Source organism: Chrysoperla carnea, chromosome 1, assembly GCF_905475395.1.
Source record: "Chrysoperla carnea chromosome 1, inChrCarn1.1, whole genome shotgun sequence".
NCBI lineage: Eukaryota > Metazoa > Arthropoda > Insecta > Neuroptera > Chrysopidae > Chrysoperla > Chrysoperla carnea.
Window position 1 is genome coordinate 123,161,134 of NC_058337.1, and position 27,618 is coordinate 123,188,751.

At 31.1% G+C, this 27,618-nt stretch overlaps 1 protein-coding gene across 3 annotated transcripts; it reads left to right on the top strand.

Moving 5' to 3' along the window:
• The first annotated feature begins 622 nt into the window (after nt 1-622).
• On the top strand, nt 623-27,598 carry LOC123297892. 3 transcript variants are annotated; one of them, XM_044879722.1, is made up of 10 exons: nt 623-674; nt 2,442-3,327; nt 4,090-5,877; nt 9,305-9,547; nt 9,992-10,079; nt 24,167-24,487; nt 24,553-24,880; nt 24,940-25,161; nt 25,285-26,769; nt 27,460-27,598. In XM_044879722.1, the coding sequence occupies exons 2-9, from the start codon at nt 2,473-2,475 to the stop codon at nt 26,735-26,737; spliced, it is 5,298 nt and encodes a 1,765-aa protein (XP_044735657.1). In that variant the 5' UTR covers nt 623-674; nt 2,442-2,472; the 3' UTR covers nt 26,738-26,769; nt 27,460-27,598. The 3 variants fall into 3 exon arrangements, with proteins under 3 accessions (XP_044735657.1, XP_044735648.1, XP_044735666.1); XM_044879713.1 differs by having other exon boundaries at nt 27,456-27,592; XM_044879731.1 differs by lacking the exon at nt 24,167-24,487 and having other exon boundaries at nt 27,456-27,592.
• The last annotated feature ends 20 nt before the right edge of the window (nt 27,599-27,618 follow it).

Genomic DNA, 27,618 nt, shown 5'->3' on the forward strand with positions numbered 1-27,618 from the left:
ATTTTACTGTGTTTACAATAAAAAAAATTACTATTAATGAAAATTACAAACTTTGGAAAATAAATATTTTCAAAAAATGTTGAAACACTTGTAAAAGTAATTCATGTATAAATTAAAAATAAGAAAATAAAGTATGCAGAAAAAAAGAAAAAGTATTGTATAAAAAGTAAAATAAATAAATGTTTTAAAATAAATGTTAATTATTTAAATAAATATTGTTCAAATAAAATTTATCGTATTTCCTTCATGTTTACTATGAATTATGGGTATTGTTCTTACAATATGGCTGAAAAAGATTTCGTCGATTCCGAAATGTGTAGGAAACACATTGACATTATAATATAAGATTTTTTCAATATTTTTGTAATTAATAACAAATGAACAATTTAAATTTATAAAAAAATATGTAATTAATAAATAAATATAATAAACAAATTGTGATTAATTAAGAAATGTGTATTATTAAAAAGTGAAATGAAATACAAAAAAGGTTCAGCTGTGAATTCTTACAAAACTGATAAGGAAAAAAGTGTGTTGTTATAGCCATGATTAATTAAAATTGAAAAATTTTGTTAGGACTTAAGTGTTAATTTTTGTTTTTTTGTTTGTTTTTTGTTTTTATTTTTTGGAAAGTATGTGTATTTTAATTATTTGTACGACCATTTAATTATGGTGTAAGTTGTCAAAATATTTTTTTTCTTCCATCAAAAAATCTTGTAACGATTGAAATTTTGATAAATTTTTGCCTATTTGTAATTAATTTTAAGTGCTCTTATTAATAATCGTTCAATTTTTTTGATGCAATGATTTTTTTTGCAAGTACTTGAGTGATTATTTTTAAAGGTGTATTTTGAGTTATTTAAAAGTATTATTAGGTTAAGTAAGAAAGCCATTGTATGTATGTAGGTACTCTTAAAATTTCACTTTTGATAGTAAAAATGACTTTTCATTATATAAAAACTTTCATCTTTTTAATTATATAATGAATTTATTTTCATTTTTGTTAGTTTTGAAATAGAGGTTACGTTTTTATAATGCTTTTCCGCAATCGTATTTTTTTTTTAATTCGACAGCGCTCGCTACTTAAGCATATGGAATTTATTAACATTATTTTATAAATATTTCATATTTTCTTCCTTCTATCAAATGATAATTTTATAGCCTAGAAAAATTTTTTCATATGTTTATCAATAATTTTTGTCAGTTGCAAATTCCCATTTTGTTAAAATTAATTTTCCGGATATCATGACTAATTTAATAATAAAAACAACAATATGAATTATATTATTAATATTTTATTCTCAAAGTTGAGCTTGTTTCCTTAAGTTATTAGTTTCTCTTTTATGAATTGTAAAAACATGAATTGTTTTGAAAAAAGAATTTTTGTAATATTATAACTAAGTTGTATTTGCATATTTTCCTGGAAAAATGATCTAGTTTTTCACTTAATCACCAAATTATGTTTATTAGTTTTATAATTAACAATAATTTATAAAATGTTTACTTTCTATGCTCAAATTACATTAACAAAAATCATGGATTTTCCAAAACCACTTTTGTGATTCAAAATTCAAAAATAGCCTAAAAGATAGATAATTTTAAAACAAAAAAAGGAAAATTTATTATTTTATAGTCTATCAACGCTTCACATCCAACAAGCTTAAAATAATTAGAGTGGGCCTTTGCCTCAATCTATCAGATAACTAGGTCTATAATAGAGGCCATCTAAATTGTTCAGCCCTTAACACTATTATTATATTATTCTTGATGTGGAAAAAGAAAAGGGAATTATATAAAGACTAGGAATTAGTAAGTTGTGCGGCTATAGTCAACCTTTCGATGAGAACTAACTACACCGGCTGGAATTCGGTAGGAGTTTCCTTTTCGGCTGGGAAATGCCAGTTAATCTAATCGTTTCTTATAATTGATAAACTGTCACTGCTGGAATTATTAACCTCTTATTTTCTAATAAACGAGCAATGTGCTTTTGCCCACTCACACATTTGACTGGAAAATTAAATTGATTTCATTTGTTGTTAATTGGAAGTCTTGCTAAAATTTTTAACTGGTTAGATTAACTTAGTTGGCTTTAGGATTTCTAACTTCCAATTTCAAGTTTAATTCATTTTCAACATGATTTCCTTACCTATTTTTGATTTATTGGTGTCCAAATGTCGAACCGAACTAATTTCCTATTTCTACGTATTCGAATTCTGGATCTTATTCTTCATAACTTTGCTAGAAACGTCTACATTGTGGAAATTCAGAATCCAAAGATTTGGCTATAAAATTTTACATAAAGTAATTTTATCCGCATACTTTTATCTCTTCCGTTTTGAGTGGTCAATTGCTTCGGTTTTCGAAAGTTTGCTTGATTGATTAATTTTGAAATTTTGATTTACACTGGAAGTAATAATTTGCATTTTTCCTTTTGATTTCAGTATTTAACACTACAAAAACAAATTCCATATAATGATGGAAAAAAGTTATATTCATACGTCAACGAAAAATGATTTAAATATGTCTAAAGATGTTTCAAATCCAAATGATTTCAAACAAAACCCAAACACTAGTCTACCAACAGAACAAACTCCACAAGAAACAAGCCCATCAACTAATACAATACCGACAACGAATAACACAAATAATTCAAAACCAATACCAAGCCGCCGGTTAAGTACGAAATCATATACAGAAACACCAGAAAACGTATGTTTTGTATGTGGTAACAAAGGACACAGTGAACAGTATTTATTAGCCGTAAAACCGTCACAAACTAATGTAAACGAACCGTATTTTCCTTTTTTGGAATCACACGAACCACCCAGTGGATATGTTCCAATTAAAAGTTCAGAGACACCGGAAGAAGGTGAAAAAACTGAAAATTCCGTGGTTACAAGTTGTAATTTGTGTTATTCCTTATTAATGCAACAATGGGAGAATTACGAACGCGATGGGAGGCCACATTGTCAACGATTATATTGGTTAAAACGAGTTGATAATGGACCATATACAGGTGCTGAAATGGGATTGCAAGGTGAATATGCTGCACAAGTGCTAGGATTGAATAATGAACATCCGATTGGCGCCGTCAATTCGGCTACGCCAAAAAGCTTACATTATCCACCAACGACAACATATACGCCGCAAATTGGAGGAAATTTTATGGAAAAACCATCACCAATGATTGTTGATCGACCACCGTCATCGACAAGTCTTGTACGACCACCATCTGCAACTCGGGGTGATGAAGAATTGAGAAAAAGTCAAGACTTATCAAAGAAACCTGTTGCAAAATCACCAAGACCTTCATCGCGTCAAAATCAGGTAAAATATTTTTTAACTAAGCACCTTCTAAGAAATAAATACGTTAAAAAAAATTCAAAATCATGAAAACTTTAAAGAATTATTTTCTAAAAGGTCATTTCTTTAAATTTCATTCCACACTTCCATACCCAGGTCTACACAGAAATCAAGAATACTTCATTGTTCTCTCAATTTAGATTAATTTTAGTTTGCAAAAGCTTGAGGAAAAGATTTCCAAAATTTTTTTGTACAATATAGAGTACACTTATCGACTTGCGACCCATTATGCAATCCTAATTAGATTTTAATGCTAAGATGTCAGCGCCACGAGTAAAAAAAATATAAACCATGCCAGTTTGACTAATTTTTTTATTGAATGTAAAGGCAAAAGATACCTACTTCATTATACGTTTTAATGTGTTCTTGTGTTTTTCTTCGTTATTTTTCCAATATTGCTGTGATTTGATTGGAAATATTGTTGACAAAATATAATGGACACAGCAAGCTGTGCATTAACAAAAATGTCCTATATATGAATGTTTAGTTGTTTAGCAACGCAAAATAAATAGATTCAGTTGTAAATGTTTTTGAATACGGGTAGGTCGAAATTTAATTGAACTTCGTAAGTAAAATTGAATTAATAAAAGAAGCTACAATTGCTTAATATTTATTTAATACGGCGTGTTTTAAAAAAGCAAATTGTATTTTGGCTGTTACTTATAAAAATAGAAATAATTTTTTTTTTGTCTTAAAATAACTGATTTTCATTTGTTGTGTTTACAGGTGATTGATCCAGCAGTTATACCTCAAGTATATCCACAGTATCCACCAGGTTCAACAACATTCATCCAAACTCCCCCAACGGTATTGCCAGCAATTCCAACACCTTCATCGACAACAACCGATACACAAACTGGTGTACTCGATTTACGTCATACTCCAACACCGAAAGAACCACCGCCAAGTACTTACGTCACCACAGCTCCACCGACAGACATTTTAGATTTATCAATGCCGGATAAAAATTCAGTTACGGAAGTGTGTTATGTGTGTGGCGATGAATTCAAACGTGGTAGTTTAACTTATATTGTTGCTAAACAATTACCTAATGCACCTCATAATTTATCCACTCAACCATTTTTTCCATCGTTAACATTGCATCCGAGACCAGCTCGATCACGTCCAATGGATTCAATGGGAAGAGTTCAAGCGTGCGCCGCATGTCAACAGCATTTAATCATGCAATGGAATCATTTTACATCGCAAGCAATACCACACGTTGATCGTAATTATACGTTACGAAAACGGTCAGCTCCAGCTTTAGATACAACGACATTCATTTGTTATACATGTGCATTAGAATATCCATCGAGTTCCATACGTTTACTATACTGCTGTCCAAATCCAGAAAATGAGGCCTATTTTCCATTTATTACTACTTTAAAAGCACCTCCTGGTGCAAGTCCAATTAGTCCACAAGGTATGGTGCAAGTATGTTCGATATGCTATAAATCCATACCACAAAAACATCAAGTGTTCGGATCTAGTGATACATTAGCGAATAATCATAATTTTTCGATGAACGATATACAACAATCGCGTAGCGTTAGTCCACAAAAAGATATACGTTTTAAACCATACGAAATAAATAACTCAAAAACTGTTATAAATAAAAAGAAAATGGCGGCAAATGAATATCGTTTACAACAACAAGAAAATAGTCGAACATCATCACCAGAAGTAACAAATAATCATCAGAATGGTACATCAGTTACATCGGCAACAAGTGTATCAGCTCCAACAGCCCCAGCTCCAACAGCAACCCCAACAACTGCCGGTAGCACTCAAAATGGACATAATTATTTGTGTTACATCTGTAACGGTTTATTTCCACGTACACAAATGGATTGGCTTTCAACAAGTGCTGAAGGCATGAACTCACATGCAATGCATTTTCCATGTTTACGAAATGTACAACGAATATCAGAAAATGCGTGTATGGACTCACACGGTCGTGTACTAGCGTGTTCAAAGTGTGTGAATTATTTAGCGAAACAATGGGAGAATTTAGAATCAGAACGTGTACCGTTAGAACGACGTCGTTATGAATTACCAGCACTAGCTGATTCTGGTGGTAGTAATTCGGGTAGTGTATATAATGGTGTATCATCATCGGAACGCGTTATACCGACACCACCGTCAACAGCTTCGGAACGAACGCTAAGTTCAAATCCCGGTTGTTCGTCAATATATTGTTTTCTATGTGGACTTCATAGTGATTTAACATTAGCTAGAGTATTGTATAGTCGACCTCAAGGTCGTAATGCACCATTCTTTCCTGGCTTGTTGAAGCATGTTTCACCACCAAATGCTGAACAGCTACGGGAAGATGGTTCAGCATTAGTGTGTACATTTTGTTATCATTCATTATTGAGTCAATGGCGGACGTATGAGTCTGCAACGGGTACACAGGTGCCACCTGTTAAACGTGAATATAATACCAGGGATTATTGTTGTTATGTCTGTAGTATAATTACATATCGTAAACGAGTTCGAGCTCTACTTATCAAGGTAATTATTTTGAAATAAATTTCTATATAATATAGCTCAAAAATACGTCAAAATAATACTAATAATATATAGGGTGTATCACTAATATTACAAAAAATTTAATGTGGGATTCCTTTCTTCAATATAAGTTCATGTAAAAACCTTTAAAAGTCTTCAACTACAAATTTAAATGAAATTTTTTCTTATTTCTGTCAAAGGAATCTCACATTAAAATAAAGCATTATTTACTTGCTATTTTACTATTCTTATTCGAAAGTTCATTTTACATGCATCTCGAAATTGAAAAGTCTTCGATGACAGGTTTATTTAAATACTTTTTTACTCACTTTTATGCAAAGAAAGTAACACTGAAATTTTTGGCAATAGCAATGTTATTACGTTTATGTACAATTAAAATCTGTTACAAAATAACTATATTATAGTATATTCAAAGGCGTATCTAATTACCGGCTTTGTTTTCGATTACTACTAGCGATAAATGTCAGAGTCGAGGACCCTTATCCGGGGACTCTTGAATTTGAGGGAGCTTGTGAACGGCACCCTCTAGCCCTTCGGTAGCTACGCCACTAATAAGGTATATTCTGGTCTAATGTAAATGGCTTGGAAACTTAATCTTAATCGTGTGTCCTGTGCTTTAACGTCCGAAAATCGGGTATATTGTAAAATTGGGTTACCTAAGGCTAAAGTCTCAACGATATCTTAGAGTAGTTCACACAAACGTCAATTTTAACATATTTTTAAGCTCTATTTAACACTGTGCGCTCTGAAAAGCGTGCGTTTAAACTGACGATCGTGTGATTTCAACCTAAATGTCCATAGTTCGCATTAATACTTTAATAAAACTTAAACAGATTTCATTTCAAATTAATTGTATATTGGGAAATCGATCGTTTAGACCAAGGTCATATAAGTGTTAATATAATCGATTTATTTCAACGCTAGTTGTAACAGGTAACCATTATTTACTCTTCGAAAGAAAATAGGAATTAACGTGCTTTGAAATCGTTCATTAAATATTTAAAATTTAAGATAGTCGATTTTTTATTTAACCTAAATATATTTTACGTGCTATTTTTTCAAATTCTTTAAAATTATTTTTAGAATTTATTTTATCAGTCTGTTTATTTATTAAAATAAAACACGTGATGTCTTATATTGAGAAGTGAAATGCAATTTTCTCAAATATCAAATGATAAAATATTTTGAATGCAACCAACATGGCCGCTGCAAATTGTAAAAGCATGTTAAAAATAAACAAACTTGTGGAACATTATAAATGTACTCTTCGATCCGTTATAATATTTCGAAAATTGCCGTAAGATTCTGAATTTGTAATAAGAAACTAATATGTTACAAAATGTGAGCGTCGCAAATAAATATCTTTTCATGGTTTAAGCGAGATACTTACCTATTGAAATTAGACGTCCTACAATTTTTTTCTATGGAATAGATAGATAGATCTATTCGGGTATGGAATAGATAGATAGATCTATTCGAGACTCCAAAATACTTAGCTGACCTCTACTGACTTAAATATGAAATGGAGAGGAGGGTGTAAACATTGTCTTAGAAAATAAAATTTGACATAAAAATATATTATTTCATGTTCTATGGTTTTTTGCTTGTTTGTATCATAGAGATGATCTTCTATGGATTCACGAATATAATAGAGAATAAAGTGTTTCTTCTCATGTCTGACAAATACGAGATCTAAGACATTCTTTGCTTGTTCCCGTCGTGTGTAAGCGGCAACCTCGTTTAGCACGTAGACTTGTTAGCCCGTTCGTCTAAGAAAAAACGAATGTTTAGAAAAATATCGAGCATTGAGGTTACTCAAAATGTCTCAATGTCTCTTATTTTCATGTTCTTTGTGCCCCCTATTTCTAGTTACGTCTGTCTACGGAACTGATCTAGACTCATATGTTTAATCATTTGTATTTAAAAAATTTTGTATATGAAAATGTCTGAGTCAAGCTATTTTTGATCCTTGCTTGGATTGAATCAATTTTCTTCCCTCGAAGAATTAGCATAGAACCTAAACCTTTGACAAGTGATAGTCTATACCAGGGATGGTGAATCAATGGTACGCGACACAATGCTTTGAGTAGGCCAGCAATCACAAAAAAAAAAAGAAGAAACAAGTGAAAACAAACAATTGACTGAGTTAATTGTTGAAATACCATGTATAGGCAGTGTTGATAACTCTGTCACATTTCACATACATACATATCTGACATATTTAACTGATATTCTCATATAATGCGCAAGTGTTGATGCGCACTCGTTTGTTTTTTTGACGTCACGTAAATAACAAAAGATACTCACTTTGATATTAATACATACTATAAAATTTGTACCTAATAAACGCCCTCGTGGGTAAACAGTGATGTTAACAAAAAAATGTTTCAAACAAAAGTTGTTTATTTTTTTGTAAGGAAAATTTTTTACATTTAAACTTTTATTCTATCTCTAACGGTTTACAAGATGGGTACTACGGACCCATGACCCAATTGACCCATGTTGCTCATTTACGAACTTGACCTCACTTTTTACGTCCTAAACACGCTGTAAAAATTTCAGCTTGATACCTCTTTTCGTTTTTGAGTAATCGTGACCACAGACGGACGGACGGACGGACGGCCGGACGGACGGACGGACGGACAACCGGAAATGGATTAATTAGGTGATTTTATGAACACCTATACCAATTTTTTTTTTGTAGCATCAATATTTTTAGGCGTTACAAACTTGGGACTAAACTTATAATACTATGTATATTTCATATATACATGGTATAAAAAGAGATACATAAAGATTCGCCACCTTTATATGACCTAGACCTTTAATAAACACTTATTTATCAAACCAATAAGCAAAGACCATGTTTTTATTTATTTCTATTCTTTAAATCCTCTTTAGAATGTCATTTTTTGATTAGATGAATTGTTGATCTACTGCCGCTAGTAAATATTTCTTTACTGGCTTACGGTTGTAATAAATAATTCGAAAATTTCCATTTATAGATCTCGATTTTCCCAAGAAAGATTCTTGAAAGAATTTACTTTTACTATACGCCATAATTCACCGTGTACTTATTTATCGTTAGATTGTAGCGCTGTAAGAACTGTAAACTAATCATTAATTATAATTATTACGAATAAATTTTTACAAACACTAATCTTAAGAATTTATTCACTAATTTATACTGCATAATATGTTTAACAATAAACATGCAAATCAGATAGTGAAAAAATGTACACATTTCAATACAGCAACTTATTTCCAAGTTGATAAAGATCCCCGGAGTGATAGATGTGTATAGTTTTTTATATCTAATATTAGTGGTGTAAAGTTGAACTTTATATATCAAAGAAAGTTTTTATTATACAAGGAATAAACTTAAGATATTTTTGTTTTGTTTATTTAGGATTTTCCATTTTTACGAGGCCATCGACAATCTGAACGGTCTTTATTATTAGAAAATGGTGATTTTGCAGTCGTATGTTTAGATTGTTATGAAACACTACGTACACAAAGTTTAGAATATGAACGTTGGGGCCTTCCAATTGATAAACGTCAATATAATTGGATTACACAACCACCACCACCAGAAAATAGTCCGGAGGCAACAGTTGGTCGGTTGCCATCAGGAATACGTAGTGATAAAATGGTAATAATTTTATGATTTATTAATTCAATTGAATCGAAATCAAAATGACCGGTGATTTAAAAAAAACTCCGACATCAAGGAGATAATGTAATCGGAGGTTTATCATGAAACAGAAAGTCATGTTTGATCTAAAATTTATACTGCTTTATTGAAGTGAGAAATACTAGACAAAAAAAGCAGAACTCTCTTGCGATCAATTACTACACAAGCATACAATAAACTGCAAACTCAATTTATCCCTTTGAGACTAGAAAATGAGATCGAACTCCATTTAAACAAATGCCTGTCACAAATAAAATGTTAGTAGCGTTCCTTTTGCACCGAGGTAGAGAAGGGAGTGTGAGGCACGAGTTTGTGATTTAAAAAAAAACCCGTCCACGCTTGGCTGTGGGACATTATGGTTACATTTATTCTGAGAAGTTTACATTTATTCTGATTTTTTAGGGTCCACAAACTCCTATCGTTCGTCCAATTCGAAAAAATTCATCACCTAAACCAGATAGGAAAATAAAAAATGATCCATCAGCAAATGGTAAGTTCTTAAAAAAATTATAATTATAAATTAAAATTTTATCCTCTATATCATTCTGCTCTTCTAATGCGATAGTTTTTAGCGCCCTGTATGCCAATATTACAGTTTAAATTTATTTTTATTAATATTACAAATCAAATTCGATGCAGGTATAAGATGTGCGCCTTTGAAACTAACACTTTTTGCTTGAAGCATTTTCCTCGATTAAATTTATTTATTGAGTTTCGAGCATATGTCAATTTGTTTTGTAATAAAGCGGAATACAAACCCGTAAAAACAATGGGCTATCGCAACCCTTCCAGAATGGGGGAGGAGGGGGGAATTTTTAATACCATATTGAGATGCCAACCCATAAGATAACCGGATAATTTTCACATGAAGTTATAGCTTTCAATCTAATTTTTCAAGATATAATAGGTTGCCAACCTTTCTTCAAAGGTTACTTTATCCACAAAGTTGATCTGGCAACCTATTATTTCTTGAAAAAGTAGATTGAAAGCTTCAAACTTCACGTGAAAATTACCCGGTTAACTTATGGGTAAAATTTGTATCCCAATATGATTGATTGCCGCTTTATTACAAAGGTTGAGCCGGTTACCGATGGGTCAAGTGATTTTGCAGTCCGCTCACGGACCATTATATAGAGTAAACTTTATTGTGTACAGAACTTGTTATTACAGTCAGTTTATGTAGTATAAGACTTAACACTGTAAAAGCATACTGAGTGTCAATAGTGTAAAATTTTCTATTCTATTAATAATTGTTTTATCTCACCGATACCAATTTCCAGTTTTTCCAAATTATTTATTTATGATTGAAATACACTTTTTCTTTGAATTAAAAAAAAAAAAAATTACTGCAATGTAATAAATGAAAAGTCATTTAAAGTCATCCATGAAAAACAATTTGATAAATATCTATTTACAGATAAAAACTACAAGAACTCTTGAAAAGGTCAAATAATAAAGTTAAATCATAATTTTAATTCCGGTTAAATTTGAATTCCGAAAAAAAAAACTTATAAATGTTGTCGATAAACAATATTCCATTTATTTACATAAAATTTTTAATTAATTATAGAATTTTTAATTTCCGCTGATTATTTAATATATTTTGTAGATAATTAAAAAAAGAATTTTTTTTTAATGATCTTTGTACTATCGATAAAAATGCACTTTAAACGTGTTAGAATTATTTATTTTTTTAAATTATTAATATCGTTATATTTACGATGTTATGGAGTTTGTTTAATAAGAAAATTGATATCATAACTACCAGATTGAAACCGCGTGTCTTATTGGTGGATTCTTATGCGATAAATTACTACTAGCAAGACACCCTAGGCAAAGATTCAAATTTTACTTGGCGCTACTTTGAACAATGTAATATTCACAAAATATTATTTTCAATAAAATAATTTTATGTAAATTCAAACATTACGAATATAAAATAAAAAACCATCAAATCAATGCCATTAAATATGTACGAGTGCCAGGGAAATTATGGATAAAAGGCTTGATTTTTTTTTATATGAAGTTGAACTAAAACTGCACTTGCGTCTGAAGAACGGTTCTTACCTTATTTTTATTGTTTTTCATCTAAAATAGCCATACACTTAACCTTTCAACCTCCCCCACTCCTATAGTAAGCAAATAATAAGGGTGACAACCCTGAAGGTAACAATTTTTTTCTCAACATCTATTGAAGATATCGTCATGAAATTGAAAGTATATATGACTATCGATAAACTAATTATAATATTTTTTTAGAGTTTTTGTAATATTAGAAACTGTAAAAAAGAGAAAAGTATGTTTTTTGGGGGTGGTTTTTTATACCAACCCCCAAAGTGACAAAAAAAAAAAAAAAACATCTTATTATACCATGTATATATGTAATATATATCAAGGTATACTAAGTTTAATCCCAAGTTTGTAACGCTTAAAAATATTGATGATACGAACAAAATTTTGGTATAGGTGTTCGTAAAATTACCCCTAATTAGTCCATTTCCGGTTGTCTGTCTGTCCGCCTGTGAACACGATAACTCGATAACGAAAAAAATATCAAGCTGAAATTTTTACAACGTACTCAGGACGTAAATCGTGAGATCGAGTTAATAAATGAGCAACATAGATCAATTGGGTCTTGACCTATGGGTCCGTAGGACCCATCTTGTAAACCGTTAGAGATAGAACAAAAGTTTAAACATAAAAAATGTTCCTTATATAAAAATAAACAACTTTTGTTTGAAACATTTTTTCGTAAACATGACTGTTTACTCGTATCAGTTATGTGTGACATGTATGTATGTATGTGTAACGTGACAGAGTAATCAACGCAGTCTATACATGGTATTTCAACAATTAACTCGATCAATTGTTTGTTTTCACTTGTTTATCTTTAAACTGTTGTTATGTCTTTTACACTGACATGGGATTTTTTTTGTCACAATGCACTAATGTGTCATGATCTATATCAATAAAAACATTAAGTAGCTAAATATAAATAATTTCAGTTAAAAATTTTCCAATGACACATAAATAACCGTAATAATTCCAAACATTTTTAATCCCTTAAATATTATGCTAAATTTTGAACATATAAACATTTATTATTATTAATATTATGTATTTAATTATGATTTATGATAACACAAGTTATTATGTTGATTCATTACATTTACTTTACTTATACTTATCAAAATAAATAATTCGTAAGATTTTTGGATTATAATAGTTATTAATCTAAAAATTTTAATTTAACATATAATAATAGGAAACAAATAATCTACTTTTATATTGTATTTATTATTTACATTTTAAATAATCTTTTATAAATATTTATTGAAATTTAAAGCACACAAAAATCATTTTATAAAGTCGTAGGACTGTCAGGTATATTATGTCTGTGTACGGTAGTTTTCTGATTTATTTTATACGGGTTTGATAAAAACATAAATAGGTTCTAAAAGATAAAATCAATGAATTGTTAATTTATATGTTTGCTAAAAATTTAAGTTTGAACGGTCAGTGTATTTATTAGATATATACCAAGATTCAAACCAGCCAAATTTTGATCGTAAGTTATTCTGCGTTTAAGGAATTTCTATCGAAGTAAAAAGAACGAGAAATCTTAGAAAGAAAAAAAATAAAGTTTTCCAAATAGTAGTTGTATTACTTCAGTAAATCTGTCAACGCTACAACGAATATCGTATTATCTTGCTCATCTGTGTACACAGTGGTCAAGCATCTCGTTGTAACATAACACAGATTAAATTGAACAACCCAATTTTGGATTAGACATCTGGATTGCCACTTCTGAATTAGATTAAATATTCATCAATTATAGCCTATTTAGACCCAAAGCATCCCTAATTTGTTTATTTACATATATCTAGTTTTGTTTGCAAAGTTACTTTCTGTAGCAAAAACGCAAACTTTACGTGTTAACTATCGACAAATTTGCGATAAAATAAATATTGATAAAAATGCGTTTGGGCCTGTTTTGGACCTAGGGAGGAAATAAAAAAATTATTGGTAAATTTTGGGCACCCTTAGTCTAAAAAATTTTTTTTTGGATATCTTAGAGGTTGTAATTTTGGATTTATACAATAATTTTTTATTCTCTCCCTAGGTCCAAAATTGGGCCCGGGGCAGGCCCAAACGCATTTTTATCAATATCTCCTATTTTAGATAAAATAAAATTAATCGGCCGGCCCAAAAGTTGTTCCGTGGCCATCACTAACAACGTGTAAATTTTGTTCGATTTAGAAAATTCTAACGACTTAATAAAATTCTATGATGTTAAATTTTCTACCTTATGTATGATATGTTTTATACGCGCAACAAATACATAATTTTTAATAAGTTGAATTTTTTTAAATTTACCCTCCATAAATAAATTAAAATGACAAGCGCGGTAAGACATTAAGGGTTAAAATATATATTCAGACATCCTTCACACAATCAAATAAATTTATGTATTTGTGTATATGTCTGTTCTTTTTGCTTCGGTGAATTGAGTATAATTAGAAAAGGATAGTGCTATTACATATTATTATAGTATACATATAATTTTCCTTTTCTATTTACAGTCAGTGAAATAGTGTATATGTCATCGGGTTTATGTAAAAATCGTTAGTCTACAATAAATCTAATCAGATGGCTTTCTGTAAAACTTTTTCTAACCCATCTTAAAATGTTCTTTGGATCATTCTGATCAAAAGCTCTACACCACAAAAATTTTTAACGAGTAATATTCGAGCTACGGGCGATTAAAGCTACGAATATATTATAGTTTTAGTATATGACTAGGAAAATGACTTTCAGTGAAACTTTTTCAAACCGTCTACGAATTTGTATAGATCAGTTTCAAATAAAATTTATCGCAAATTTTATGCTCGACAAGTTTTATAACGGATATGAATATCATTGTGGCAATAGAAACCGATATAATCGCCAAAAACTTGTTTTTTTTTTTTAAATCTTTGATCTTGTAATAACTTAGGACACAGATATAAGATTTTATGAGACTTTTGAGACAACTTTTAGAGTGCCAAAATGAAGTTATATACGAAAATTCAGCTTATTATCTCTCATTCTGAGGTGGATTCCTAATAGGGTACTTTCGGTAGTGAAAAATAATAAAATTTGAAAAAATTAAAATTTACGTAGAAATATACTAAAATATTCTGATTTTGAGTCATAAAAAAAACACATTATTGTTTTATTATATTAAAATTAAAAATCGTAATTTTTAATCCGTATATCACCTGAACTAAAACCAAAGAGGTTATAATAACATAGAAAAGCTTAGGAAATGCAATAAGTGAATTATTGACCGCTAAAAGAAAGATCTAAAAGGGAACGTCTTCTATCTTTGTCTCTCTCTATATTAATATTTTAAATTATTGTATAAACACATGTTTGTGTATTTCATAGAGGTAAGACAGACGAAGACAGCTATACCCGTACTTTGTTTAGGTCTCTTCCTATAACGATCAACCGTTTGAATGGCCACATTACGGTTCTATGTTATTACTTCTAAACCTAAAACACGCGCCACCATGATGTGACATCATATAGGCAAAAATAATACGCATTAATTACTAATTTGTTGATGGATTTCATAATAATTGTAGGTTATGTTACCATCATCATTATTTATACATATAATAATTACATACACGACTGTTGTTTTTACCAATATTACGTCACCAAAATGGCTGACAGCGTTTTTGCGATAATAAAAAAGGTTTAAAATTTAATTTTATTTTGAAAATCAACATTTGGAAGTACTTTTTCAAGCATAGCAGAAAATCCTATTAGTCTGGGCTAGACTTAAAATCGTTATAAACTGATACTAGGCCATTTTTGGTTTATAATCTAACGAAGGTAAACACGTTAAATTGTAAATCTAATAGTTTGTTGACAATCTTTTCAATCTGCCTAGATTTATTATAAACTAACGATTCTTACAATAAAACGGTAACATATGCACAATTATACAAAAAGAACATACCCAATACGTTCGCCATATATCGTCGTATAATATAGAATATTCTGCTGTAATGGTTACTTGTGATTTTACGAAATATATACACATATCGCTATCTTCACCACACCAATTATATTCAAATATATACCTTTCTCAACTGCATAATAAACAAAACTCGAATCGTAAAAAAAAAACCAAGAGGGATGATATTATGATGATGATTATGTTGTTAAACATGAAGTTAGGGGTTGTTTTGCAAATTATAAGTAACTAAACACATATACATACACAACTGAGAACCCAACCCTGTTTTACCTACACAAAACGTTAGTATTAAAATTTGTGTGTATAGAAAGTCATTGACATTTTTTCCTCGAAATTTTTTATCTGAAAATTTTTTGGAAAAAATTGGTCAAATATTTAAAAAATTATACTTTTTTTTATTACAACTTCGATGGTAACTTAAAAAGTTAGTTTTTTTAGTTTATTCTAACAAAAAAAAAAAAAAAAAAATTATTGTCTGAAAAGGAGTATTAGAATTTTAGTGATTTTTTTTCTCGTGTTTCGTGTGTCGTGTAATAATTAAAAAAAAAAAAAAAAACAACATCGTGGGGGTAGGAAAATGATGAGGAATCTTGTGATAATAATGGTGACTGTGACGTTAATGACAAAAATTATGACAATGATAACAACGATGGATCATCATTCATAAGAAAATTTTCTTTTGTTCAATTTACGGTGTTTTCAAATTTTCTTTTCACAAAAAAATAAAAAATTATGGATTATGGTCCACAACATCCACCACAAGCTACATCTATGGTACAACCGTTTTATTATCCAATAAATGGTAAGAGTTGTACAAATTTTTTTTTGATGTGTGAAATTTTTAATAACTCCATGTTTATTAAGTAGCTCTACTTACCTTCCCCCCCCCCCTCCCCCGTCCTCTCCTACTCCTTCTCTTTTTATCATCACTTCTCGCCATGGAGTTTTTTATCAATAATTTTTTGTTGAGTTTTTGTGTTAATTCAGTCTACCTGAAAAATACTACACAAAAAAAAAATTATCGTGGGGGGTATACAAATTGTATAAACCGGAAATGTCTGCCTGTTAAAATATAAAAGGGATTTCGTATTTTATCTTTTTTTTTTTAGGATGAAATATTTAAAATAAGATTATTTTTAATTAGTGTCTCTAAAACTGATAAAAAATATTACCTGAAAGAAATTTTTTGAAATATTATGTAAAAATATTATCTTTCATACCTGTAATAAATTTTCAATTGTTGGATATTTTGGTTAGCCAATATTTTTAGTAATAGACGGAAATTATTATATTTTCATTTTACTTATATTTAACGAATTTTTTTTTAGCTAAGAGTCAGAATCTTGAAAAGCAATAATTTTTTTTGTGACCCTTGACATTTTGTTTCGTATCTCAATATCAAGGTTGACCCCCCTTTGATGCTGTAGACAGATGAAACTTATTAAGCCTGTTATGTAGGTACAAATTGATTGACGTGAAACTTATTTTTTTAAGAATTCTCTTAAATATTCATTTGTGGAAAAAAAATTTATAAAAGACGTTTCCCGGTGAAAGAAAAATTGCAAATTTTTAATGGGAGGGTATTTTAACCTACCCTGGGACTAAAGAAATTTTTCCACTGTATATACCTGGATGTAAAAAATGAAAATTTTAGGATTTTCGAAAAATAAAAGTACCTAGGGCAGCTCAGGTAGAATATGAATACCCATAACATATCCAAATTTCAAATCGCTAGAGTAAAGGGTATAATCGCAGTGCTTGAAATTCAATTGTAAATTATACATTCTTATCTGGAAAACCGCTTTTCTTTATAAATTTTATTTTTCCATCAATGAATATTTCAAAGAATTCTTAAACAAATTTTTAGTTTCATGCCAGTCAAAGAATGCTTAAAATTTGTGCATAACAGCCTTAAAGCATCAAGGGATGATGAATCTGTTTTCAATCTGAAGCTTAGCAACCTTTATACCAATTCAAGTGGAAAAATTAATATTTTTAAAAGGTGGCTCAATTTAAATTTGTCTCATTAATAATGAGTACATTTTTGCTTTTCTAAAATTTTACTGTAAGTATTAAATAAATATAAGACATTGGGGGTGTTATAATTCTTATCAAATGTGTCTTGTTAAGTGGAGTACAAAAGCAAAAACTTACTTCCGAAGAGAAATTATCCGAGGAACGAGAAATTATGTGAAGAATGATCTATCTCATATTTTGAAGGTCAAATATACAAAAATGTATAATCCACCTCCCTTTCTCTCAATTGGCTACCTTGGGATCTCAGGGTGCTCCGAAGTGATATCCCCATAAAATAAGAGAGAGACAACTGAAGGGGTAAAAGAAAGTTTCCAAGAAAATACTAGGTCTTCAGAAACTTCGAATACATCGATAACAAATATCTGAAAATCTGACATCAAATTTGAGAATGTATTTATTTTACTAAAACTTTGCCCTCTTTGATTTACCTGGTTGCTCGAAGGTCTCGTCTTTTGAGATGTCAGGAATATTTTCAAGAATATCCAGACTGACACCGGCAATTCTTTGTTTACTTCATCTTCGTCTGGCAAAAATCCAAAAAAAATACCCTAAGCAACTTTTCCTAATAGTTTTTTTCGATATCTCTAACCATCTCTGACGCAAGTCAAAAAAAGTATCGATCCTATTTTTGAATTTGTAATAGGCTGAGTTTTAAAGTTTTGATTTCGGTTAAGTATCTTAAAAATGTGACCCAACATACATAAGTATGACTGTGTAAAATTTCAAATCGATTTTTTTTTAAATAACGAAAATATGAGGGTGTCTTCATCTTAAATGTGTCTGTCTGTGTCAAAGTCTGTCACTCAAACTGTGTTACATCGAAAGTTAGTAGATGAGTTAGTTATTGTTTTTTCTTTATTTCTCTGGTTTTACTTAAAATACGAAAGAACAAGTGAAACAAACAATTGACTGAGTTAATTGTTGAAATACCATGTATAGACAGTGTTGATTACGGAATCGTTTGTTTTTTCACGTCATGTAAGTAAAGAGAACTAGCCAGCTATACATACATGTCACACATACGTGACTGATATTCCCATATAATACATACTATACAATATTCGAACCTAATTTGGGCCCTCACGGATAAACAGTGATGTTTTCGAAAAAATATTTGAAACAATAGTGGTTAATTTTTTGTAAGAAATATTTCTTACATTTAAACTTTTGTTCTATCTCTAACGGTTTACAAGATGGATCCTACGGACCAAGACCCAATTGACCTTTGTTGCTCATTTACCTCACTTTTTAGGACCTGAGCACGCTGTAAATATTTCAATTTGATATCTTTTTTTGTTTTTGAGTTATCGTGATGACAGATGGACAGACAGACAGACAGATTTTGTTCATAGCATCAATATTTTTAAGCGTTACAAACTTGGGACTAAACTTAGTATACCTTGATATATTTCATATACATAGTATAAAAATTTACTTAGTCATAATAAAAATGCACATTGAAAAATTCTATAAGGGTTTCATTAAATATTTTCAATCATACGTTTGGTAAAAATCTTTTTAGGAGTCTTAGTTTTGCAGATTTACGTCTTTGTCTTGTACAGTTGGATTTTGATCTTGATCTTAATTCATATAGATAGCTGATTATTAGTTTGTAAGAGAGAACTTTAACTTTTTATAGAGAACGTTTTTTTTCGTGCCCACAATTAAAAATTTTTATTTTAAGGAAATTGATACTTGGATCACTACTGTTCTACCATCATAAATTCTATAAATTCTCAACGACAAAATTTATTGTTATAGATGCCACCACTATTGAAAACAAAACACAAGCATGGCCTCTTTAAAAATATATTTTATGAATTAAAATTGTAAAACATAATAACCTTCTTTAAAAAATAAATAATAAATTTCGTGAACAAAATAAAAATCTGACTTTATTTAAAAAAAAAAAGAGATTATTTATTATTTTTAAACGTGATAATAATTTTATGCTGCGGAACTATTGAGCCCCACACAATAAGTATAAATAAAATAATGTATATATAAAATAATTTTTGATAACGCAGTCAGTCCTGGGTCATGCCCCCTATACAAGAAAAGATCAAGACCTTTAACCTCGCAATGTAGATTTTTTTTTCCATTCAGTATTAATGATGATGAGACAATTGACCTTTAAGATCACCTTTTTGATTCTTTTAAATCATAACAATTTTATTAAATGATTATTGAGTATTTTAAATATAAATAATATTTTGTTTTTATAACATAGAAAAACTGTAAATAACTGGTTTTGTCGTGTTATAAAGGTTCGTTCACATTGAACCCGTGATTAATTTTTATGCGTGCTTTTATGTTTATCAATAAATTGAATAGATATGCGAAATTGAATTAGCACAGTTTTAGCTAAACTTTTTTTTTTTATGAAACAATTTTTTTTTCCAATGTGGTTCTTTTGTTATTTTAGGAAAATTTTTATGATCTTTTTCAATATTCCCTCCACAATTTTTTGGCTACCAAGTTCGATAATTCGTTATTCGATAACAAATCTCTGATCAATGGTTAAAAAATTAAAGCTGCGACTATTCCGTCACAGTTTATGCATATCACGCTGCCCATCAACTCTACGAGGGTTAAATTTCGGTTCATCAACCCTGCAAGTTATAAATAAACCAGGTTGGCCTTAAACTAGAGTACAAACAACAGGCGTTGCAAAGTCGCATATATCGAATGTACAAACATGCGATAGAAACGCAATTGCAATGTCGTTACAGAAAAATTCCATCTCAAAAGTAGTCATGTCATATAGAACTTTATGCTAAAAGCATCCTTTCCTGTTGCCATTATTGAATTCGGGACCTCTGCAACACAAAATCCCAAACTTAAGGAAGGTTAAAATATTTTTTCTTGGCTTAATTATAATATTTTATTATCTATAAAGTACAAGCTTTTATTTTAACTATGAAGTAGAAAAGAAATTTTGAGTTTGTCATTTTTTTTTTGCATCTGTTCCGAAGGAATTAACCAAACCGCCTTATTAAAACTGGATCATATCTGAAATTTATTTATTGTATACACAAACCTTTAGACTTTACAAAATTTTTCAACAAATTTCAATGTTGTTTTTAATAATATTTCAGAGAGATTATTATGACCCCACTTGGTGGAGAGATAAAACTTGCAGGAAAAAAAAGTTAATTAGTTGAAGTACATATAACCTTTAAGTCATGCGGAGATAACTATGATAATTATCACTCATTTAACGAACTTAGAATGCACTATTTTTCATGGACGCCAATTTTTTTTAATGTGTTAGTTAAATAATCGCGTGGTATTTTAATGGTAAATTTAATCAACCTAAAGTGCAAGGCAATGGTCGGGATTGAGTATGCAACAACCAATGAGCGTATTGTTTTTCTGTATTCTATAGTCTCGACATTAAAATCTTTTTAAAAGTTCCCTTCACTGAGTTTTATAGCTGTTTTAATAGCTTTCTTAGGGAATAAAAAAACAAGAGAGGGATACTGCAACTCTAACCTATAGACCGAAAGATCGTCTGTGTTCACCTGGAATCGAAGCGTTTCCTTTTATAAACCAAGGAAAATACAATATCAGAAACGACGCAAAATGCTACGTTTTTGTCAATCTTTTCAACATGCCTTGGAGGAATCGTAAACGAAAAAATATGGACGACAATCTAAAAGAGAGCTAAACTTAACATATACTCAAAATTTTATTTCATTTTGTAAAAAAATCTGTTTACGGGCATTCTACCTCAAATAAAATTTTTGAATATTTAGTAAAAAAGTGTTCAAAAGTAATAAATGAAAGTCTAAATAAAATTAGAATTAAAATTACGTGACCATACGCACAAAATACTTGTACTTATTCAATATTTGACCTCTATGTATGGCTACAAAGGACCCCACACGATTAGATAGGAAAATGGCTTTTTTTGTGAAACTTTTTCAAACCGCCCCCAAAATGTTCTTCGGGTCGTTCTCATCTAAAGCTCTCACGGTCACAAAATTGTTTAACGAGCAGTTTTCGAGAAAAAAAATATATTTTCAATTAAAATATTTTAACGTTCGATATTGATAAGAATTTAAAATTACTGACACACGTCTAAAGTACGATATTAATATTTTTGTTAAGAATTTACGCATATAGAGAAAATATTTGGGACCCGTAGGCTTAAATACTATTTAATTTCATACCATGATGAAAAGATGCTCCAAATTTTAGCCTATTATTCCCATTACTTCCAGAAATAAAATTATTATTATAAGCTTGTCACAAAAGAAAAAAAACTTGCTTAACCAACAGGAGCGAAGAAGGTTTGAGGCCATAGTTTTTTGTGAATATTGCAGATTTTAGTATTTACTGTAGTAAGTACCAATACTCAGTTTCCTGAAATTTAAAAGTTGTTTTTCGATAAAACGTAAAAAGTGTGCCAAGGACGAAAGCATCACTAACTAACAAGTGAGAAACAATTACTAATTACAAATTTCGCCGCTAGTCGCAACACCTGAGATCATTCAAATGTCTTAATGTACAGACTAAGACCAAAAAAATTGGCAATACCCTGCCTAGGATACTGTACAACTGAATAAATATTTATTATAATTATTTATTTGATAACTACTGTTCTTCGTTAGGTTCATAAAGATTATCAATTTCAAAAATAAATTTGTAAATAATATACAGTAATTTTATATGAAAAAAAAAAAAAAATTTAATAAAAAACTATTTCAGCAGATAAACTAATAACACTTGTTTGAAAAAAATCTTTATAAAATTGTTTATTGATTTATAATATGAAGTAAAAATTTTTTAATATATTTTGAAATTATGTTGACCTAGAATTATTTACAAAATTCTATGTTAAAATGACTTGGGTATTTTTCAAACAATTCTTTGTTTATTTCATCAGAATCAAGCTGGTATTTTTTACATTACGCGATCAATATAGTAAGAGATTAAAAAATTGTGGGTTCCATAAAAAAATTCAAACCAGTATTTGATTTATTCTTAGAAATTTTTGCTGAACGCCTGGGCCTGGCAGTGTATCACGACTACTGCAGGAGCTGTCACAGTGATGAAGATGAGGAGACTATGTCTCATCTTCTCTATCACTGCCCAGCTCTTGCCATGAGGAAATGGACTTACTTGAGCCAGCCTCTTTTTGACGACCTCTCGGACCTAAAGTCCGTCGACGTCAAAGCACTTCTGCTGTTCTTAAATAGCTCCAAATGGTTCATGAAGTAGAGGCCAGGGATGGGCGAACCCTTTTTCCGTATCACAACGGACTCTATGGTCTAAGTGTGTCCCACCCCAGGACAGCTAACCTAACCTAACCTAACCTAGAAATTTACAATCAATTAACCGCTGCCTTTTGTGATTATTTTAACACCCTGTAGGGGCTTGTACTTGCAAAAATACTGAGAAAAAGATTAAAAATTTTGTTTTAGTCAACGTTTGACTTTGAATAAAAACTTACGGCGTCTGGATTGCTATCCAAATTTGCTTTTCGCCTTGTCGATTAATTCAGTGTCCTCTATTCATTTCTTGTGAACCCTAAGCATGAACAGGCCTCTTAGCCTTGCGTCTCTCACGGTTGATCAATTATAATTGCCTTCAATATTTTTTAAAATAAGGCGCCGTTTCCCTCTTTGTAAATTTAATATCTTTATAAATTTTCGCTGTAGTAAGAAAGAGATAGATTATGTATGAAATAAAAAACACGATCACTTTCTTAGATCGCGCATTTTCATTTTTTCAATTGAATACAGCCATAGTTTTGGATAGAAACGGGAAAAATAAAGTATTTTAATATTGATCCAATTTCTGTGCCTATCAGTATGCAAGAAATTTCAAAAAGTTTAAGGTTATATGTATACAAGTTTAATCAAAAATGTTTTCAATTAAAATTGTAAAAACTTTCAAAGAATATTCTGATAATAGTCACAAATTTGCGTACTTGCATATTTTATTATTGAAATATTTTTAGACTTGTAAAACAATGTAAAAATTTAGTACATAGGCGAGACGATAGAAGACTAAAAACGCCGGAGATTGTTTTTTATGGGCCAAGGTACACCGAGAAATATTTTAGACATCATATTCGTGATCAGCGACCTCAAAAACCCCTTCAGTAACAAAATTTTGCCGATTTCGTCAATTATTTACCAAGTAATACATTTTTTTAACGTCATAAGATGTACTTACGAAAATGCATCCTGGCGATGGTAAAAAAACGTTCATAGAATCAAAATAGGTTACAAATATTATAACTTACTTGCCTGAAAAAAATCGATTTAAAATGTTCTATCATCTCGCCTAACATGACAGTGGTTCTATAACATTGCACTTATTTGTAGAATTCGTCGAAAATAAAGATTAAAATAGCGTTTGCATCATGGCCCAGTATCATTTCTTTTCTCTTTTTTTTTAAATAAATCCCTATCCTAATAAATATGTCGGGCCATTATTTTAATTTTTTTGATTGAAAATTATTTATTAACAAAAAAATATTTGTTTGTTAATTAAAGGGAGTCCTGCAAAGTTAACTTCACGACCTCTGTTACCGTCATCACCATTGAATTCGTCACATAAACAAAAATCTAGTACTGGCGGTCATACAATACCAGGTCCAGGTCCTGGTGGCGCGCAAACAGCTGTCATTCCACCAGCATCACCTTTAGGTGCTACAATACCATCACCAGTTGGTGTGGCACCTGGTGCGGCACCACCAACTGCTGGTGGAAGTCGATCTCAATCATTTGCTGCTGCCTTACGATCGTTAGCTCAACAAGCTGGGCCATCTGCGAACGAACGCGAATATACTACCAAAGAAGAATCACGTAATAGTGGTATTAAATTTACATACAGATTATTTTTTGAGTATCATCTAAATTTTGTTTTATTTTATTAATAGGAGCATCACCAATAACTGAAAATAAACCTAAATCAAATGCAGATTTATCATTATACCCCCCTCCTTCGGGTAGTTCGAGAACAGGAAATGTTAATGAACATGCTGCTCATCGAACTACAAATGAATCGTCGTCAACAGCGGCTCGATCTGCTGCTACGGATATGTCTGCACATCACAGATCGTCTACAGGTCCAGGAGGTAATTCTGCTGCCCCTCCAACAACATTAAGTAGTTATTTGCCACCAGGTGTTTCACCATCTGTTGCTGGGTCTTTGATTGGAGATCAAATACTTCGAAGTGGTTTTCAACCTTATCGACCCGAAGACAGGTAAGTTTTTCATAATTTTTTTTTTTTTGCGCTAATACTAAAGGCCAAAATTTTATTAGATTAACACATCCTGGGATACCTGCAACACTTGGAGCACTGGAACCACCGCCAGGATATCCTCCATCACCATTTTTTGCATCGAATTTAGCAGCGTATCGATTAGAAGAACAATTATATTTGGAGCGCTGTGGAATGTTACGACCTCCATTATTTCCAGCAATGCCTCCTGCCTATCCCTTATACGCAATGCTGCCAACACCATTAGCAATAATGCATGAAAGGTAAATCTTTAATTAATTTTTTATCGTCGAGATCTACTGTAAATAGTGAAAAGCCATTTTATTAGTAAAAACTTGCACAAATTTTCCTATAGGGGAAACATTTTAATTTGCTTATTTCTTTAGAATCAAATACGAAGAGGAACAACAAAGAGCACGCGAAGAAAGAGAAAAAGAACATCGTGAATTATTACAACAACAACGTGAACGTGAACAAAGAGAGAAAGAACGTCTGGTACGTGAACAACGGGAACGTGAACGTGAGCGAGAACGACAGCGTGAATTAGAAAGAGAAAAAGAGCGACAAGAGAAAGAACGTCAAGAACGTGAACGACAACGTATGTTAGAGCGTGAGCGACAAATTGAACGTGAACGACAAGAGCGTGATCGTCAACATCAACTAGAAAAAGAACGACAATTTCAATATGAACGAGAGCGTGAACGATTGTTAATGTCACAATCATCACGACATATTCCATCACCTTTACATAGGCAATCACCAATGGATGGACATGCAGCTGCAGCCGCGATGCAATCAGCACACATGCAACGTCAATCCCCGTTAAATCATAGTAGCCTCCATCATCGGCAGTCACCTTTAGGATCACATAACATGCATCCTTTACATCATCGGCAATCGCCGTTAAGTTCCCCACATTCAAATCAAACACATCCATACGTTGTACCATCAATCGGTGGATATCCACCTCCTCCGATGTTCTTACCACCAGTTCCTGTATCAACAGCGCATGCTCTATTTGGAAATCCACATTTATATCATCCAAGTATGGCTGCACATATGTCAAGTTTAGCTGTTGCACAATCACAGTTACCTCCACCACCGACAAGTGTTGTACCACAACGTGAATCACCTAGAGAAAAGGAATCACGTCAATCACCTAGAATGTCGACAACATCAACACCTAAAGACTCGCGTAGCGAATTAATGCAATCGCCAAGATCGTATAATCCACCTGGAGCATATTTAAATTTATCGCATCAACCACCACAAAATGTTAGTAGTGTAGATGTGGTTAAAAGTAGCAGTTCTCCTAGAGTTACACCTAGTCATGAAGATGCTATGAAAAAATCAATGCCGTTACTAATTGATGATTTATCAACACCAAAACAAAATGTGGATGATAAAAAACTTGAATTAGATGAACGAAATTTAGATAATAAAATTGATTTATCAAATTCATCTGGTGATGACCTTAAATCGAATTTACCACCGGGACCTCCTGGTAATGCAAGCGGTATACAAAGTATACCGATTGCTTTGTCAACTGAAACATCGTCAACGGAAACAACCTATGTAAATACAACTCCAGTTTGTACTTCGATGATAGATAATGTAAATGGCCCACCAGGTCCACCAGCGCCTTCCGCTACGAATTCAACCTCTAAAGATGGTTTGGAACAATCGAATGTAGTTGTTGGAAGTGGTGGTGGATTAATTCCTACATCGTCTGAGGCTAATAATGATTCAAATACTGAACATTCAATACATATTGAGAAAAATTCACAAACAGTTTTAGAAGAACAAAATGCGAAAAAAATTACCGAAGCTGATTCATGACATTGTAATACGTGGCAAACAGATAAAGAAATGTGAGTATTATTCTTCTGTATTATCATTTTGTATTTCGATAAACCTTTTCTTTTTAAAATATGATTCTTTTTTGGGCAGAATATCAAATAGCACTGTTTTACAAAGATGAAATTATACTTTTTGTAAAAAAGCGCTATTTGACAAAGATAATAGATGTTTGGTATTTTTAAATTGATTAGTTTTTTGATATTCTGCTCAAAAACATCTCTCTTTCGCTGTTTGAAATTATGAGTCTGTTAGTCAATTCGATATCCTTCACTCCTTCAGTTCGGTCTACCTAACCTAAAAGGTAACACAGGACTGCCGAACGTCCTTAAATGAGCTGACGAAACAAGTTTAGATACTGGTACACAGTAACATTCCAGGAAATTGTGAAGCCGATGAGTAGTCTGTAAGATACGGTACAAGGCTGTCTGACACAAGCATCATCTGGGAGTTTCGTTTGCGAACTGCAACCTGCTCCTTAAAGAGGATATTTTTAAAAAGACCAACCAAGAAGATATTTTTAAAATTTCTATTATTCCTAAGTTCTATCAAATTTGAATCCAACAGTTTTAATGACAACGTAAGACGCCAGTTTATTTTTTATATAAAACATTTTCAAGATATGTTTGAAATACATTTTTTGTAATAAATCCTTACGTAATAGAATTTAACAATACGCATGAACTTCGTTTTGTTTCAGCCAGGAAGTCGCACATAACAGAACTAGAGAGTATAAAACCACAAATACTGGATCCACCACCTGTGCAACATCAAATACATCCATTGTTGGAGGAATCCGAACATCTACAATATCACCAACTTATGCCAGTCATGAAACAACACCATCCGGTGGAACAACAACA

What these genes read in the sequence shown, in the direction of transcription:
- LOC123297892 (XM_044879722.1), top strand. Translation starts at nt 2,473, where the DNA reads ATGATGGAAAAAAGTTATATTCATACGTCAACGAAAAATGATTTAAAT. An exon ending in TTCGAGCTCTACTTATCAAG is followed by an intron (nt 5,878 to 9,304) that starts GTAATTATTTTG and finishes TTGTTTATTTAG; the next exon opens with GATTTTCCATTTTTACGAGG. An exon ending in AGAAGAATCACGTAATAGTG is followed by an intron (nt 24,488 to 24,552) that starts GTATTAAATTTA and finishes TTTTATTAATAG; the next exon opens with GAGCATCACCAATAACTGAA.